This window comes from Carcharhinus amblyrhynchos, chromosome 21, assembly GCF_965287045.1.
Source record: "Carcharhinus amblyrhynchos chromosome 21, sCarAmb.v2.hapA, whole genome shotgun sequence".
NCBI lineage: Eukaryota > Metazoa > Chordata > Chondrichthyes > Carcharhiniformes > Carcharhinidae > Carcharhinus > Carcharhinus amblyrhynchos.
In genome coordinates this window covers 45,648,476-45,665,403 of record NC_137344.1, presented here as the reverse complement: position 1 = coordinate 45,665,403, position 16,928 = coordinate 45,648,476, and the positions used below count along the sequence as shown (strand labels likewise).

The window sequence follows — 16,928 nt, the reverse complement described above, 5'->3', positions numbered from 1 at the left end:
TGCCACCTTTGAAGTGAAAACATAAGGTCACAATAAAGAGTTTGTAATAAGCTAATGCTGATATTCCAATCAGAAATTTCTAGTCCACAATTTCAATTTGAACCCTCCATAATTAAAGCGTAACTACCATAATTGATTCTGGAAATTTCTCTGAGATGCCAGTTGAAAGTTATTCAGAGGAGAAGCTTCCAGCATCAATCAAACTAAAAAATGTACTTGCATTTGAATGATCCGAGGTTAATGATCAGAAGACAGAGGATGAGACAGCTATTTTAAGCTACCCAATGTGTGAGTTCTGCATTTTCGCCAATAGAAAAATCCTTCATGGTCTTTATCTCTCCGGCAGGTCGGGAATCTCGGACTGTTGTTCATGCTGCTGTTTTTCATATTTGCAGCCCTTGGAGTTGAACTTTTTGGGGACTTGGGTAAGATATTGCAAACACAAATATATTTACCTTGAACTAATATTCTTTTGTACTAATTAATGCCCATCTGTAGATCAAGAAGGCAAATGAAATGTTAGCCTTTATTGCGAGAAGGATGGATTATAAAAGCAGGGAGGTCTTACTGCAATTGTACAAGATCTGGTGAGACCGCAACTAGAGTACTGTGTGCAATTTTGGTCCCCTTATTTGTGAAAGGATATATTGGCTTTGGAGGGAGTGCAGAGAAGGTTCAGCAGGTTGATACCGGAGATGAGGGGGTTAGCTTATGAGAAGAGATTGAGTAGACTGGGCCTGTACTCATTGGAGTTTAGAAGGCTGAGGGGAGATCTTATAGAGACATATAAGATAATGAAGGGGCTAGGCAGGGTAGAAGCAGAGAGATTCTTTCTACTTAGAAAGGAAACAAGAACTAGAGGACACAGCCTCAAAATAAGGGGGAGTCAATTTAGAACAGAGTTGAGGAGGAACTTCTTCTCCCAGAGGGTTGTGAATCTTTGGAATTCTCTGCCCATTGAAGCAGTGGAGGCAACCTCATTAAATGTGTTTAAGTAACAGTTAGATTTTTGTTCAATAAGGGAATTAATGGTTATGGGGAGCAGGCGGGTAAGTGGAATTGAACCACTATCAGATCAGCCATGATCTTATTGAATGGTGGGGCAGGCTCGCGGGGCTAGGTGGCCTATTCCTGCTCCTATTTCTTATGTTCTTATGTTGTCACCATCATCCCAGGTACCCTCACCAATATCCCAGACACCCTCACCACCACCCTAACACATCTCATCACCATCCCAGACACCCCTCACCATTTTCCCAGGCACCCCTCACCACCATCCCAGACAGCCCTCACCACCATCCTAGGCACCCGTCACCATCATCCCAGACAGCCCTCACCACCATCCCAGGCAGCATTTCATAGAAATCAATTGAATTGACCAAAACTTTCACACTCGTGCTATTAGCCTCACCGTAAAATTCCTTGGAAAAGTTGGTGAATAAAGTGTAACTGATTTTAAAACTGAACTAACTTTACAATTACTGCTAAACACCTTCAGTGATCCTAAAAGTCTTATTTTATATTTGTGAAATGTAAAATTTCTCCACATATGATGAAAAAAAATCTTTTTGAGGTTTGTTTACCATCATTTTACCATCTATATTAATCCAATCATAATCATTAGTTCACTATCTGAAAATCTAATTAAAAGTGAAGGATATTAAGTGCTTTTAACTTCCTGGTTTGCCATCTGTAAATACTTCAATGTGTTTGGTTCCCTACTATCTCGCTGCCGTCACTGTTGCTATAAGCTATGATAGCTGCTTGACTTGACACCAGATTTAAACTGCTGTCGAATTAGGGGAATATCACAACACCAGGATCACTAGATCTTTGAGGTCAGAGGGGAGAACCCAATTGCTTTGCTGATGATGATAAAATCCAGGCCATATACTCATTGAGTATATTGAGTATAAAAGATGACTCAATAAAGTGTTCCAGGTGATTAAAGGATGAAAAACTATTTCCTCAAGTGGAGGGGGTTCATAACAAAGAGAGCATAACCTTAAAAGTAGAGATAGACCATTCCATGATGATGTCAAGAAGCATTTCTTTGCACAAAGGACCATGAAAACCTAGAAATATCTCCCTTAAATAGCGGTTATGGCTGGGACTCGATTGAAAATTTCAAAATGAATTGGTACGTTTTTGTTAGCAAGGATGTTATGAGATATCGGAGCAAAATGGGTAAATAGAGTTAAGATACAGATCAGCCATGATTTAATTGGATGGTGGAACATGTCTGAGGGATCGAACAGCCTACTCTTGTTCCTTTGATTAACATTGATTGAGGTTCTAATTCAAAAGGAAGGTCCTTCAGAAATATTCCTCACACAGTTACCATGTAACTCATATTTGTCCCCGATGTACTTGGGGTATTTTTGTTTAAATGTATGTTTTTGTTTTAATATTTTAAATGTAGAATGTGATGACTATCATCCTTGTGAGGGGTTGGGGCGACATGCCACATTCAGGAACTTTGGGATGGCTTTCCTCACCTTGTTCCGAGTGTCAACTGGAGACAACTGGAATGGGATAATGAAGGTGAGCTTTTTCTCCTTTTGCAACGTTCCCTACTTTTCCCTAGGGAAACGCTTCCTCTCCTGGTGTATCAAATGGATATTGGCTGCCTGACACATTTCAAAGCAAGTTTTTGACAACCTTTGTTCTCCACTACAGAAGCTTTCACTCAAAAACACAAGGCTCTAATTCAGCAAATAAGATCTGACACCATTCTCTGGTGAAAGTCAAATTTAATATCACATGCTGGCAATTTTTCTATTTTCTTTCCATCTATAAGGAAGGAAACATAACCAATATTCTCGTGGCACTTTTCAAGTCCTCAGAATGTTTCCCAATACTTGCAACAATTATTATAGAATCATAGAATCCCTACAGTGCAGAAGGAGGCCATTTAGCCCATCAAATCTGCACCAACCACAATTCCACCCAGGCCCTATCCTCATAATCCCACGTATTTACCCTGCTAATTCCCCTGACAACAAGAGGCAATTTAGCATGGACAATCCACCTGACATGCACACCTTTGGAGTGTGAAAGGAAACCAGAGCATCCAGAGGAAACCCACGCAGACACTAAGGGGGAGTTTAGCATGGCCAATCAACCTAACTGACACATCTTTTAACATTAATTAGTTTTGAAGCAAAGTCCCTATTGTTTTTTAACCTAATCCAGCTGCTGATTCATACACAAGGAACCACAAGCAACAAGGAGACAAATATCCAAATCGTCTGTTTTGGTGAAAATATTGGGAACACTCAGCAGATTAGGCAGCAACTGTGGAAAAAGTAATGACTAGAGTGAGTGTTTCAGGTTGATAATCTTTCACCAGAACTGGAAAATATTGGAGATCAGCAGCTCTTAAAGACATGGATTGTCTGCAGTTGCTTTTCTTTCTGCCCTTTTAATGGTCTTTTTCTTAACTTCTGGCTAATAACTATCAAGCACCTCTCATGATTTGTCTTATACCTCTGGCATATTATTGACTGGGATTTTTTTGGCTCCTCCTGCTGTGCATTTTCCGGTGGCAGAGGCAACTTGTCATTGCTACCGATGGGATTTTCCAGTCCCGCCAATATCTACAGTGTTTTGCATGGCTTGCCCATCCCATCACCAGGGAAGACGTCACAGGGTGTCACCTTCTGCGGGACGGAAAGATCGTGCCAGCTGAAAGGGCCGGAAAATCCTGCCCAACATATTTTGGACACTTTAGTCTCTGCTCTTTTATGTGTCTAATTTGTCAAACTTTGAGCAGGTTAACTGTAGATAATCAATCCACTCAACCGCCCCTCACCCAAGTTGGAAATTCCACAGAGATGTTACAAATATGTCTAAAACTGTCAGGGTGGGTGTCTTGGGAACAACACCAAACGGGCGATATTGTTTATAACAAGCACCAATCCATTCTGCAATACTGCCCAAGATTAATTTTCTCGTGAAAAATGTTGCAAGACAGGAGGTTAGAGTAATCCAAAACTCATGGGCCTGTTCTCTCTCCCATATCATCCTTGTGAGGGGTTGGGGTGACACGCTCACTCCTCCGTATCCATGTATTTCCTTTAAATGTTCATTGACCGTTCTGAAAATAAATGATGTCGTCCATGTTCATAACAATGTTGTGCAAAGAAAATTACCTAATCTCTCTTCCCTCTTGTTTAGTAAATAGTTTAAATTCCTGATTTCAACTGACTTCCTAATCAGAAGCCTTTCTTAATTCAAATCCTTTAAATAACCTTCACTAAATCTCATCTTGTCCTTCTCTGCTCCAGTGGAATTAATCCTAATATATCCTCATAGCTATACTTTCACATCTCTGGAGTCCCCTTCAATCGTAGAGTCATAGAACCCTACAGTGCAGAAAGAGGCCCTTGGTGAATTCTGGCTGTGTGCCCCCAAATTTTAAACCCCTACAAACTGGAGCACCATAGAACTTTTAAAGTTCATTTTCTGCATCGAATTGGAAGTAGATGGGCAGGATTTTCCAGCCATTCCCTCTAGCTGAATCTTCTAGTCCCATCGACAATGATCCCCTGCTGCAGATTCACTGGTAGTGGAGGGTGCGGATGACAGGAAACCAGTTGACAGCAGCAGGACCGGAAGATCCCTTCGCCAGCCAATGGTGGGCCACCTTTGTAAATCACATCCTGGGGGTGCGGAATCCTGATCCTGCCCAATGTTTTAATTGAGCCAAGTGTATATCAGGGAGCAATTTACTGACAGGATAGCCTGAAGCATATTAAAATTCAATTCAATGAAAAACTCCTTCCCTTATTGAACATGTGATCAAATTGTCTTATTGCACTGTTCCTCATTTCATTTTTTTTAACTGCTTTTCCCATCCACTTATTGGCAGGATACTTTGCGAGACTGTAACCAAGAGGGCACCTGTTATAACACCGTGGTGTCCCCAATCTACTTTGTCTCGTTTGTGCTGACAGCTCAGTTTGTGCTGGTGAATGTAGTCATCGCGGTGCTGATGAAACACCTGGAAGAGAGCAACAAGGAGGCGAAAGAGGAAGCAGAACTCGAGGCAGAACTGGAACTTGAATTAAAAATGTTAAATATCAATCAAGGGAATGTGGAAGGTGTGACCTGGGGAGGCAGTGAAGGTGGAGATGCAGGTGACAGCCCAGGGAGTCCATCCGAATCACTCCAAATTAAAGTGGATTCGCCATTTTCTTTAGAACCACCACTGGTAAGAAACAGAAAGTTAGGGTGACTATTTCTCATCCATAGAGATTTAATGGAAAGTACATTGCATTATAAAGTATTTCTAATTACCGCAGTACAACAGTTAAAGAGATACAAATGAATAGGTTATCAAGAAGAGAATAATATTGATCAAGAGGAGACTCCATTTAATTTATTCCTCAACCTAATAGCATCTTTACGTCAGATATTAATAAGAGGATTTATTTGTTATGTTTTATTCAAACCAGGCTAATTCTGTTAGCCATGTGTCAATCAACAAATCAACCTGCCTATGTCTAAGGGTTGCCAACGTGCTAGGATGGCCTGGAGTCTTGAGGAATTGAAGATCGATCTCCAGGACACTGCTGTGTGCGACCCTGGAGAAAAGAAATTATAGGTGTATGAAAGAGGAATTATTTAAAATTTTCTTCAAACATATCTCTTTACCAGATAAATATTTTAAATGGTGGGGAGTGGGAGGGGGTTCTTTGGCTGATAGTCAGACATCATCCAAATGGGTAATGAGTCTTTTTGCTTTCCAATTGGTGTAAGAGAGGCAGAGAGTCACAAAAGATGGATGTGTTGACCGACTAATGGCTGAAGTGTGGGAACAAGTCATGTAGTGAAACCTCCAGGAATAGATTTAATCACAGTTGGCAACCTTACTATATATTGTGTGGGATTCAATCCAATGGGGCCTTTAGGTCAGTTCATATTTGAAGATCTGCTTAATAATGCCCCCTTTTAGTTCTGGAGTTTCAGTGCTTTGCTCATTGTTAATGTCTTCATCATCTTCCATTTTAAGAAGCCACTGGGAAGTCAAATGGCCAAAGGGCAGAAGAAAGGTTAAATTTTCATTGATAAAATATTTTTCATGTTTCAGGATGCCCAGCTAAAGGGCTACTTGTGAAGTGTAGTCACTGTTTTAATCTAGGGAAATGTGGCAGGCAGTTACTGCATGGCAAGATCCCACAAACAGCAACCAAAGAAATAGCCAGACAAGCTGTTTTAGATTGGGCGATAAATATTAGCCAGGAGAATGTCCTTGGTCTTCTTTGGATAGTGCCGTGGGATCGTTTACATCCACTGAAGGGAGTAGATAGATCCTCAATTTAAAGATTTACCCATAAAACAGCACATCTCATTGTGCAGCACTCACTCCCTCAGCACTGCGCTCCAGTTATTTTACTGAATTTCTATCAGAAGTCATTATGAGTGGAATTTTAACCAAGATGAAGTGGGTTTGGGTTGGGTAAGGGGTTAAAGTCTTAAAAATCAGGTTTCCAATCCAAGCCTGCCTCCAATTTGCCTACTTCTGGCTTTAACTGAGGTGAAATGATAGGCAGGTGACCAACCTGCCCCAAGGAGGTGAGTTGGTAATTTAAATATAATTTTCAGCATTAACTCTGGTAGGCTGGGTTTCTGCGCTCAGAAAACCTGGCAGCAACATCAAAGCGAGCACTTGGGGATCGAGGAGATGGTTTACCTCTGCACCTACCTACTGGATCCAGTTTGCCTGTTTGAAGATCCCCTGTGATCTAGCAAATCTCCCTGCCATCCCTACAAACCTTTCTCATGAGGAGCTCAATCTCCATCCACTCTGAGGCCTCCGAGCACCAGCAAGTGGGAGAAATTGTTAGTCAGCAGGTGGATTACAAGTGAAAGAATTTTAATCCCAGCGAGAACGACTGTGTTGCATGTGAGTCATCAGAACCAATATTAAACAAGATAAGAAAGCTTATCTCAAGGCAAATAATAATGGCAAGAATGGAAAGAGTGAGAATTAAAGAATGCAACAAAAGAAGACATTACCATGTGCCAAAACCAGGATGTAACAAAACTCACTTGCAGATGGTATCATGCTAAATAGAAAATATTTTTATATGCATCAAGAAAGGGCAGATTTAGGTATGATAATAGTGGAACATAAGGACATAACTGTGTGGGTAGAATGATAGCAGATGTAGCTCAACATATTCCCATCTGCCAGTCCTACAGTTAGTGTAAACTTTGAAAGTATGGATTGCAGATGGGATCACAATATAAATGGGAAAACACTTGAGAGTGAATTTATGGACTGGGGTAAAATAGTCATGAGAAACTATTGTGTAAGCTCACAGTGAAAATGAAGGGCGGTGGGGTTTGCCCAAAGAGTTAAATGCAACTATAGCACTAATTCATTCATAGAGTGTGCTGGTCAGATCACAATTAGTGCACGATGTTCCGTTTTGGCCATCTCACTTTAAGAATATAGTTTATCTTTAAATTCAATGGCAATTTCCAAGATTAATATCTTGGACGAGGGCGTGGATTAGGAAATTAAGGAAAAGAGTGGCTGAGGCGCCTAAAATAATGAAGAGAATTTCAAAACATTTATCAATTTTGCATCCATCAGCCTCTGAAACGATGCATTTGACAACCCCTGAGGGAAGGTTTAATAATTTACTTTCAACTGATTTATTTCTAACTGAACGATTATGTTCCCCTGTTGTGAGTTCCCGACTATGAGTGAATTAAATGACACATTATTGGCCCTGGGTCTTCAGGGGATTTTCTCTTTTTTTCTATCCTGATTACCACCACTTTGGGATGTCATTTGGAAGGTAGTAATAAAGACCCAGTGCTTCTCTCAATAGAAGTAAAGAGCTTTGCTGACCACCACACCTGCTTTCCTGTCTCCTCTGCAAGTAACTCTCCAGGGATAATTTCACTCTCCCTTTCAACGTTCAAGTCATTATCCCAACTTCAAAAGTAAAATCACCTGTTCTGACCTTGTAGATTACTGCCCCATCTCCAAATCCTACTTCCTCTCCAATGTTCTTCAACTTTTTTTTTAGTTTGTTCTTGGGATGTGGGTGTCGCTGGCTTGGTCAGCATTTATTGCCCATCCCTAATTGCCCTTGAGAAGGTGAGCTGCAGTCCCTCTGGTTTAGGTGCACCCATGGCCGTTAGGGTGGGAATGCCAGGATTGTTACCCATCAGTAGTGAAGGAACGGCAATCTATTTCCAAGTCAGGATGGTGACTTGGAAGGGAATTTCCATGTATCTGTTGCCCTTGTCCTTCGAGATGACAATGGTTGACAATGTGAGAGATACTGTCTGAGGAGGCCTGTTGGTGCTGTTGCCTCATAAATCCATGCATGATTTTCCCATTACTCCATATTTCTGAATCTCTTTAATCAGATTTCTGTCTCTGCCGTAGCACTGAAATGGCCCTTGTCAAAGCCACAAATTACATCCTGTGTGACTGTGATCCTGGTGCACTGCCTCTCTTTGTGACATTAGGATACTATCCTTCTTCATTTTTCTCTGAATTTACAGCCTTTGGCACAGTAGAGAACTGCATTTTCCTTCAAAGTTTCTCATTCATTGTTCAATTCAATGGAACAGCTCTTGTTTGGTTCCATTTTCACCAAACCAATCATTGTCAAGCAGTGGCTTCTCTAACCATCCCATCAACATTACCTGAGGAATTCCCCAAGGGATTTAACTTTGGAACCTTTATCTCTCTGCCTCCCCCTACTGCAATTACTTGCGGACATGAGATCAGCTTCCACTTATATGCTGATCCATCTCCGCTACTCTCTCTCGATCTTTTCACTATCTCAGACTGTCAAATTCGGTCAGAAATCCAGACTTGGATGAACGGCAACCTCTTCCGCTTAGATAGTGGGAAGACCAAGGTCATTATTTTCATCTCCTGCTGCAAACACAGTATTCTTTGTCAGTGACATCATCCTACTCCTTTCTCACTGTCTCAGGTTCAGCCATGTTGTTGGAAAGTTCAGTATCTTATTTGACTGAGCCTGCCACCCCAAATCCTCTTCACCACAAAGATTGTAATTCCATCTCCATCACATTGCCTCAGCAATTGCCTCTGCTCTAACCTCACTTTGTCTGCTGCTGATGCCATCATCTGTGCTTTTGTCACCTTCAGACTCCAATAATTTTCTAGCCAGCCTTTCATCCTCCATAAACTGCTCTACATACATCAACTCATCCAAAACTCTGTTGCTGTATCCCATTCCACACTAAGGCCTGTTCACCCTTCAACCCTGACCTTCCTGACTACAATTGGCTCCCCTAATACGTAAAATTTACAATTCTGCTTTCAGCGTTAAAACCCTTCATGCCCTTGACCCATCCCTAATTCTGTAACCTCCTCTATCCAACAACTACACTACCCCGAAATTCTCCCCTCTTCTAGCTCTAATCACCAATATATCTCTCTCCCCTTTGCCCCAACCGTTCACTGAACGATTGGCATTCGTGCAGATTTTGAACTAAGTTTGGGCAGCCATTAATATCCATGAGCCTACAATAAAACTCTAAATTCACCACTAAATTGGCAAGTTCACCCAGACAACAAAATGGCTCGTTTTGAAAGGTGTGTTGGACTGAATGCTTAAGCAAAGTGAAGTGAACTTTATGCTGCATGTGGCATGGGTGTACTTGCTGTTGACACTGGGGGCCTCCAAACAGAAAGGTCCACAATACCTCTGACAAAGATGGACATTTTCTTACATTAGTGGTGTGATAAAAGTGCAAATTTTGGCTTTGCTTTTTGATCTCCCCCCCCCTCCTTCCTTTTCTTCACCATTGGCATCCATAAGTTCAATCACCTAAACTCTCCATCTCTCTAACTGAGCTCCTTTAAGACCCTTCTTATAACTCCTTTGGCCAAGTTTTTGATCATTCTTGCTAACGCTCCTTCTTGGGCTCCTCCCTTATTATGAGATGAATTTAATGCCCTCTCTTGAGATGTGATTGGAGGTGAGGAAGCATTTAATCAAATGGGAGGTGCTGGTTGGGGACCCTGCCTCCTTTTCACCTTTTCCACAATTAAATCTGAGGAGGAAAAGTCCATGGACAGCCTTCCTGCCCCACTCCCAATTTAGGCCCTTAAATGGACAATTAATGCCTTGCAACCCCATGCAACCCAGTTGTGCTTAGAAACTGGTATGCCTCATCACATTGGGCATATAGGCTTGTCAGGACTCACAGAGATGCAGGGAAATCAAAACTCCAAGCCTTGGAAGACCCCAGTGCAGGCCCAATCCCTATCTCTTTGGCTCAATGGCAGGCAGCAGGTCCCTTACTAAGTCAAATTTGGTGGTATATTTCAAGCCCTTGTGGATCTGAGTCATGGCCTATTTCTGTGCACCTCCTCCACACCACTGTTAGTAGAACTAAGAAAGCCCCAACAGTAATAGCTTATCCAATACCTGGGTTTGGGTTTAAATATCGTCCAGTCAAAGATAGAGTTGCCAACTCTGGTCATATTCCTGGAAACTTCATCACATGATTTCTCATCTCTAACCACCTCTTTCCCATAGTTCCACATCGGTCACCCAACACATCTATTTCCACAACACAACACATTCCCTTAACTAGAGTAAAGTGAACAGAACTTATTTGAATGGATAATTCTTGAACTGTCAATAGCCTCAATTAATAAATGAAAGTGTTCAAAGAAAATCAGAAAAAACTCGATAATATTTTTAGCAGTTCTTCTGAGTTTTCTCCTTGGATTGCTGGCAGTATCCGGGAAATTAGTTTTTAATTTCTGGAGATTCCTGGAAAACCAACAACTCTAAAATAAAAGCGGATGCTGGGAATCTGAAATAAAAATAGAAAAATGCTGGAAAAATCTCAGCAGGTTGGGCAGCATCTGTGGAGAGAGAAACCGAGTTAACGTTTCAAGTCCATCTGACTTCTTCAGAGCTATTGAAGAGAGGATATGGAAGAGGTAGAGCAAAGTAGAAGGTCAGCAATAGGTGGGAGTTCAGGAAAGATTTGACAAAGATGTCATGGACACTGGACAAAGGGAGTGGTAATGATAGTGTTAAAGACTAAAGCAGGTGTTAATAGTGGCATAAAGGTCAAATAGCAGAATGTGCTCATAACAGAACAAGGATCAGTGCTGTCTGAAAGCAGTCGGCAACCATAATCATGGTTAGGAGTCCAAACAACTTGTTCCACATTGAAACTAGACTAAATATGTGTTCTTAGTAAGCTGAATGTTGTGGGTTTTATTCCCTCTTTTGCCTTAATTTGATTTAATCATTTTCCACAGGGTCAGTCAGGTGAAGTAATACAGTAAAAATGAATAGAGGAAAATACATTTGCAGTTAACCAGATTGAGAAATCTTGGAATAAGTAACGAGAACTGTTAGCAAATTTTAATCCTACTCTGTCAGACATGTTGGTGTAAAGATTATTTAATACCTCGTGTCATCAAAACTCTTGAAAACAAGTATCTGGAAGTATGATACATCTGTAGTAGCAGCCAATGAGAAATAACCATTCCTTAAAAGTACAGCATCAGAACGCAATTAATCATTTTGTTTCTCAATGTTGCGCACCAATATTTTCACTGTTACCAAGTGTGGATTTTATTTAATTACATGTTCTTTCTCCTTTCCATCTCCTTTCCACACCTTATGTATTGACGCAATCCTTCCACTTCCAATTCCCTTCCCTGATTAAACCCTCTGCCCTCTTTACCCTTCCCTCCCGCATACTTTGCATACACAGGACAAGCAATTTTTTGACAACGTCTCCCTGCTGATCCAAGGTTCATTGGAAGGCGAATTGACCCTCATGGATAACCTCTCAGGTTCAGTCTGCCACAACTATGCCATCCCACAGCAAAACAAACATTGTGCTGAGAAACAGGTTAATCATTCTAGCTTCTCTGCCAAAGTCCTGTGTTCAGATCTGGAACCTAAGAATGGCTCAAAAGACTAAGGCTAAATGAGGCGAAGGGAATGCATTGAAGATGATACAGCAGGGGCCTTTCAATAGTGTCACTTTTGATCAATATAGTATAAGGGTCATTTCTTAATTTGCAGGAGTGGAAATTGATAGAATGTACTGCACAGTAAATAACGCATTATCATTTATATTTCTCTATATTTCCGCACTTGCCATGGACTAAATGTTCAAAGTTGGGATTGGGAACCTGACCTGGATACATCCCAACCCTGCTCCTGAGTGTTTCACACTCACAATGCTATTTTTAATTTCAAATGGCCGAGTTGGGCAGGAGGTGATCTTGATGCCCAATAAGTGACAATGGACGCCTCTTGCAGCTCAGAGCAGTCTGCCTGGTGCCAGAGAAAAAGCCTGCTGCTCTCTTGCCAATGAGAGCAAACAGTTCCCTTGAGGATCAGTAGTGTCCATGGTGACAAAAGGACCATTCAAGATAGATTACAGATCAATGCTGAAACTGGCACAAGGAAGTCCAGGAAAGATCAACTTTAACTAAATGGTGAGAGATGGCCTTGTAGCGAAAATGACAGGTGAGCACAAACATGTGCTTGACTGTTTGAGTTTATCGAATTAAAAGTTGAAAATTGCAAGTTCATTAAGCAGCTTAAAGGGTCATTAATTGGCAGGAAAGGGGGAGTTTCCCATTCCCGCACTCCATTTGGTCCTTTGAAAATGCCAAGACAACCTCTGGGACAACAAATTTTAAACCCTGCCTGCTCCAGGTCCCAACCTCAAATCTCCTTTGAAAATCCAGTCCTAAGTCTCTTTGGGAAGTGTTTCACCTTCTGAAGGAAACTTTAGAATGCCTATCAAAGGACAAGCTGCCTTGAAGTGAAGGAAGACTTGCATTTAGAGAGCAACTTCCACAACCTTACAACATCTCAAAGCACATTACAGCTAATGCAGTACTTTGAAATGTACTTTCTGCTGTAATTTAGGGAAAAACAGTAGCAAATTTCTCACAGCAATATCCCTCAAGTGGCAATGTAACAAATAACCAGATAATCTTTATTTCATAATGTTGGTTGAAGGTTAAATATTGACCAGGTCATCAGAGAGAATGCCCCATTATTTGTCAAAATAGTAGCGTGGGGTCTCTTATGTAACTTTGAGAGAGCAGACAGGGACTCAGTTTAATGTTACATCTGAATGACAACATCTCTCATTACATCATTCCCTCAGTACCGTACTGACATGTCAGCATAGAATTTGTGTTCAAGCGTCTGGAGTAAGCCTTAAACCCCAGTCTTCTGACTGAGAGGCAGAAGTGCTTCAAACTGAGACGAGGCTAATGCCTGTGGAGAGACATGTGGACGTGACAGTTTGTACACGATCAGTTCAAAAAGTCAGTGCCAGTTAACACTGACTTTCTCACTTTGAGTTAAACCACTTTGTGGTTCAACTGAATTTAATTAGGATCAGGCTAAAATGAAAACTTCTAATCTTATTTCAAGCCTTCTAATTCTAATTAACAACAACCTTCAAAGAAGAACTTGCATTTTACAAGTTCAGGATGCCTCACACCACTTCACAGCCAATGAAGTGTATTTAAACATACTCTGCAATAATGTTGAAAGGGACAGAGCAATACAGACCCCACATGTGGTATTTATTGGTATGGATTAGGGAGGCACCAGTTTCAATCCTTGGATTGGATGGGCAGCAGCAGAGTGGCTTCAGTTTGTATTTGCACCCTTATGTGATGCAATTGGAAATTATCTTTTTAATTCATTCATGGGGTGTGGGCATCGCTGGCTGGATCAGCATTTATTACCCATCCCTAATTACCATTGAAATGAAGGGCTGGCTAGTCCATTTCAAAAGGCAGTTAAGAGAAAACCACATTGCTGTGGATCTAGAGTCACCTGTAGGCCAGATCAGGTAAGGACAGCAGATTTCCTTCTCTAAAGGACATTATTGAGCCAGATATTTATTGTGACAATCGACAATGGTTTCATAGAACATAGAACATAGAAAACTACATCACAAACAGGCCCTTCAGCCTACAAGTTGCGCTGATCATTTCCCTACCTACCAGGCCTATCTATAACCTCAATCCCATTAAATCCCATGTATTCATCCAGAAGACTCTTAAAAGACCCCAACGAGTTCGCCTCCACCACCACCAACGGCAGCCGATTCCACTCACTCACCACCAAGTGAAAAACTTACCCCTGACATCTCTGTTTCATGATTATCATTAGACTTTTAATTCCAGATTTTTAAAAATTGACTTTAAACACAGCTATCTGCGTGTTATTTGAATTCCAGGTCCCCACTGCATTATCCTGGATCTCTGGATTCCTAGTCCAGTGACAATATCACGATGCCACTGCCTCCCCTTTGGCACTGTCCTGACCTCCGTTCACAGATTTCCTCTGGACAAGAGTGTGGGGTGACTGCAGGATTGCGCTAAACAGGAACGTCCCTCCTCCATGATTTAAAATAACTCCAGACACTCATTCTCTAGACTCACACATGAAGATACCTGGTTCCTCAGCAATAGTCAGCATTCCTGGGAGAAGGAGAACAAAAGGAGAACATTGAAAAAAAAATTTCTAAACTACCCCAGTCTCATTACCTTGTAATGACTTAATACTTCTTTGCTTCTGTCAGTGTGAGATTATGATCCATTTTATTGATTTGGATGTTAGCTAACAGGAGAAGAGCAATCAAAATGAAATTCTGAGATCCAAGATTTTGGATAAGGAAACTTTTATATTTTACATGGGCCCATCATAGAGCTTGCCTGTTCCAGGCCTTTCAGGTCTTGTCTTAGAGTTAGACTGGGGTTCCTGATCTGGAGACTGGACTATTTGCCTTGCATTGTGCGTAATTGTGTTTCCTTTTTTTCCTTTAGCTGGGCTCAGGACTCACTTTAAAGGTTGTCAGAAAGCTTTTTGAACTGGTGCCATCTTAATGCAATCAATTGAATACCTTCAATGCTCGCTGGCCCCAGACCATGAAGAATCCAAATCACTTTAAATATTTCGTATTGCACACACCCTGAAACCAGACAGATCATTGTTTCTCTGGGTAAAGGACCTGCCTTGAACAATGTGAAAAGACTCCCCCTCTCATCCCTTCTGTGTCCCACACAGTGCAGACCATTCATGATGGAAGGTTGGCGGATGACTTGCTCTCAGGTTTCTCTGCAATGAATCTCCTCCCTGGCCTTTGCTAACCCTGCGGCCTGGTAACTGGTCAATAGAGTCACATGGCAGTGACTGGAAGCAACAAGAAAATGTAAATGTCTTCAATGGAAACATTTAAAGAAAACATGTTGCTGAGCAAGAGAATGTTCATGAGAACTCTTGTTGACCCCCTTTTGTCATTTCCCCTTCAGTATTACCTCACCTGAGCCGCTGGGGATTTTCCATTCCTTACATGTTGCCACGATCTGAGCACTATCAGAAGCTCAGTGATCTTGCCTGAAATTTGATATAATATGACTTTCAATGCATTCCTCATTTTAGAGAGCCAGTGGATGGGGAGGAAGGAAAGGATGTAGGGGGAGGGGAAGGTATTGTTCACATCATGTGACAGTATAAAATGGGTGTCGTTGATCAGGAAGTCAGTTTTACTTCTTCCCCATTGGAAATTAAACAGCAATTGGGAGTGGAAACCCTGACTCATGTTCCTCACTGTAACCCATGGAGGCTAACCATCATACCCTATTACTCTATCTGAACTTAACCAGGCTAAAGACTGATCCTGAGATCTTCCTAGTTATCACTCTGATGCATCTACTTACTTAAGAGCCAGGTTCACCCTTTGAGAAAGGGTCACATTATAATAGCAATATATTTTCTCCAGTCAGCTTCTCAAGAGTGTGATAGATTATCATAAATTATCATAGAGTCATGCAACGCACAAGAGGGCTAATGTGTCCATTGTGTCTATGCAGGCTCTTTGAAAGAATTATCCAATTGGTCTCACTCCCCTCCTATTTCCCAATAGCCTTACAAACTTTCCATTTTTAAACATCTACCCGATGCCCCTCTGAAAACTACCATTATCATTTCAGGCAGCATATTCCAGGTTAGAACATAAGAACATAAGAAATAGGAGCAGGAGTAGGCCATCCAGCCCTTCGAGCCTGCCCCGCCATTCAATAAGATCATGGCTGATCTGTCGTGGCTCAGTTCCACATTCCTGCCCTCTCCCCATAACCCTTAATCCCCTCACTTATCAAAAACCCATCAACCCACGTCTTAAAAATATTTAGCGAGGCAGCCTCCACCACCTCAACGGGCAGAGAATTCCAGAGATTCACCACCCTCTGAGTGAAGAAGTTCCTCCTCAACTCCGTTCTAAACCGCCCCCCCTTTATCTTGAGGCTGTGCCCCCTAGTCCTACTGTCCTTTCTGAGCGGGAAGAGCCTCTCCACCTCTATCCTATCCATCCCATTCATCATCTTATACGTCTCAATGAGATCTCCCCTCATTCTTCTAAACTCTAATGAGTACAAGTCTAGTTTATTCAGCCTCTCCTCATAGCTCAACCCCCTCAACTCCGGTATCAGCCTAGTAAACCTCCTCTGCACTCCCTCCAAGGCCAAAATATCCTTGCGTAAGTATGGCGACCAAAACTGCACACAGTACTCCAGCTGCAGCGTCACCAATGCCGACCTCCCTACTTTTATATTCAATCCCCCTCGCAATGAAGGCCAGCATCCCATTAGCCTTCCTGACCACCTGCTGCACCTGCAGGCTGGGTTTTTGCGACTCATGCACAAGGACCCCGAGGTCCCTCTGCACCGTCGCCCAGTAAGTAATAGTCCTTCCTACCATTATTCCTACCAAAGTGGACCACCTCGCACTTGCCAACATTAAATTCCATTTGCCATTTCCTGGCCCATTCGCCCAGCCTATCTAGATCCTTCTGCAGACTCTCCACACCCTCCGCGCAATTTGCCGTTCCACCAATCTCGGTGTCATCAG

The 16,928-nt window shown here is 41.9% G+C and overlaps 1 protein-coding gene across 1 annotated transcript in view; it reads left to right on the top strand.

The window, feature by feature from the left end:
• Positions 1-16,928, top strand: part of LOC145356398 (voltage-dependent T-type calcium channel subunit alpha-1G-like) — a 313,384-nt gene that overhangs the window by 270,095 nt on the left and 26,361 nt on the right. The window contains exons 29-32 of the mRNA XM_080209098.1: positions 347-425; positions 2,423-2,544; positions 4,874-5,215; positions 11,749-11,889. Of these exons, the coding sequence (XP_080065224.1) occupies positions 347-425; positions 2,423-2,544; positions 4,874-5,215; positions 11,749-11,889 (684 nt within the window). The remainder of the gene's footprint in view (positions 1-346; positions 426-2,422; positions 2,545-4,873; positions 5,216-11,748; positions 11,890-16,928) is intronic.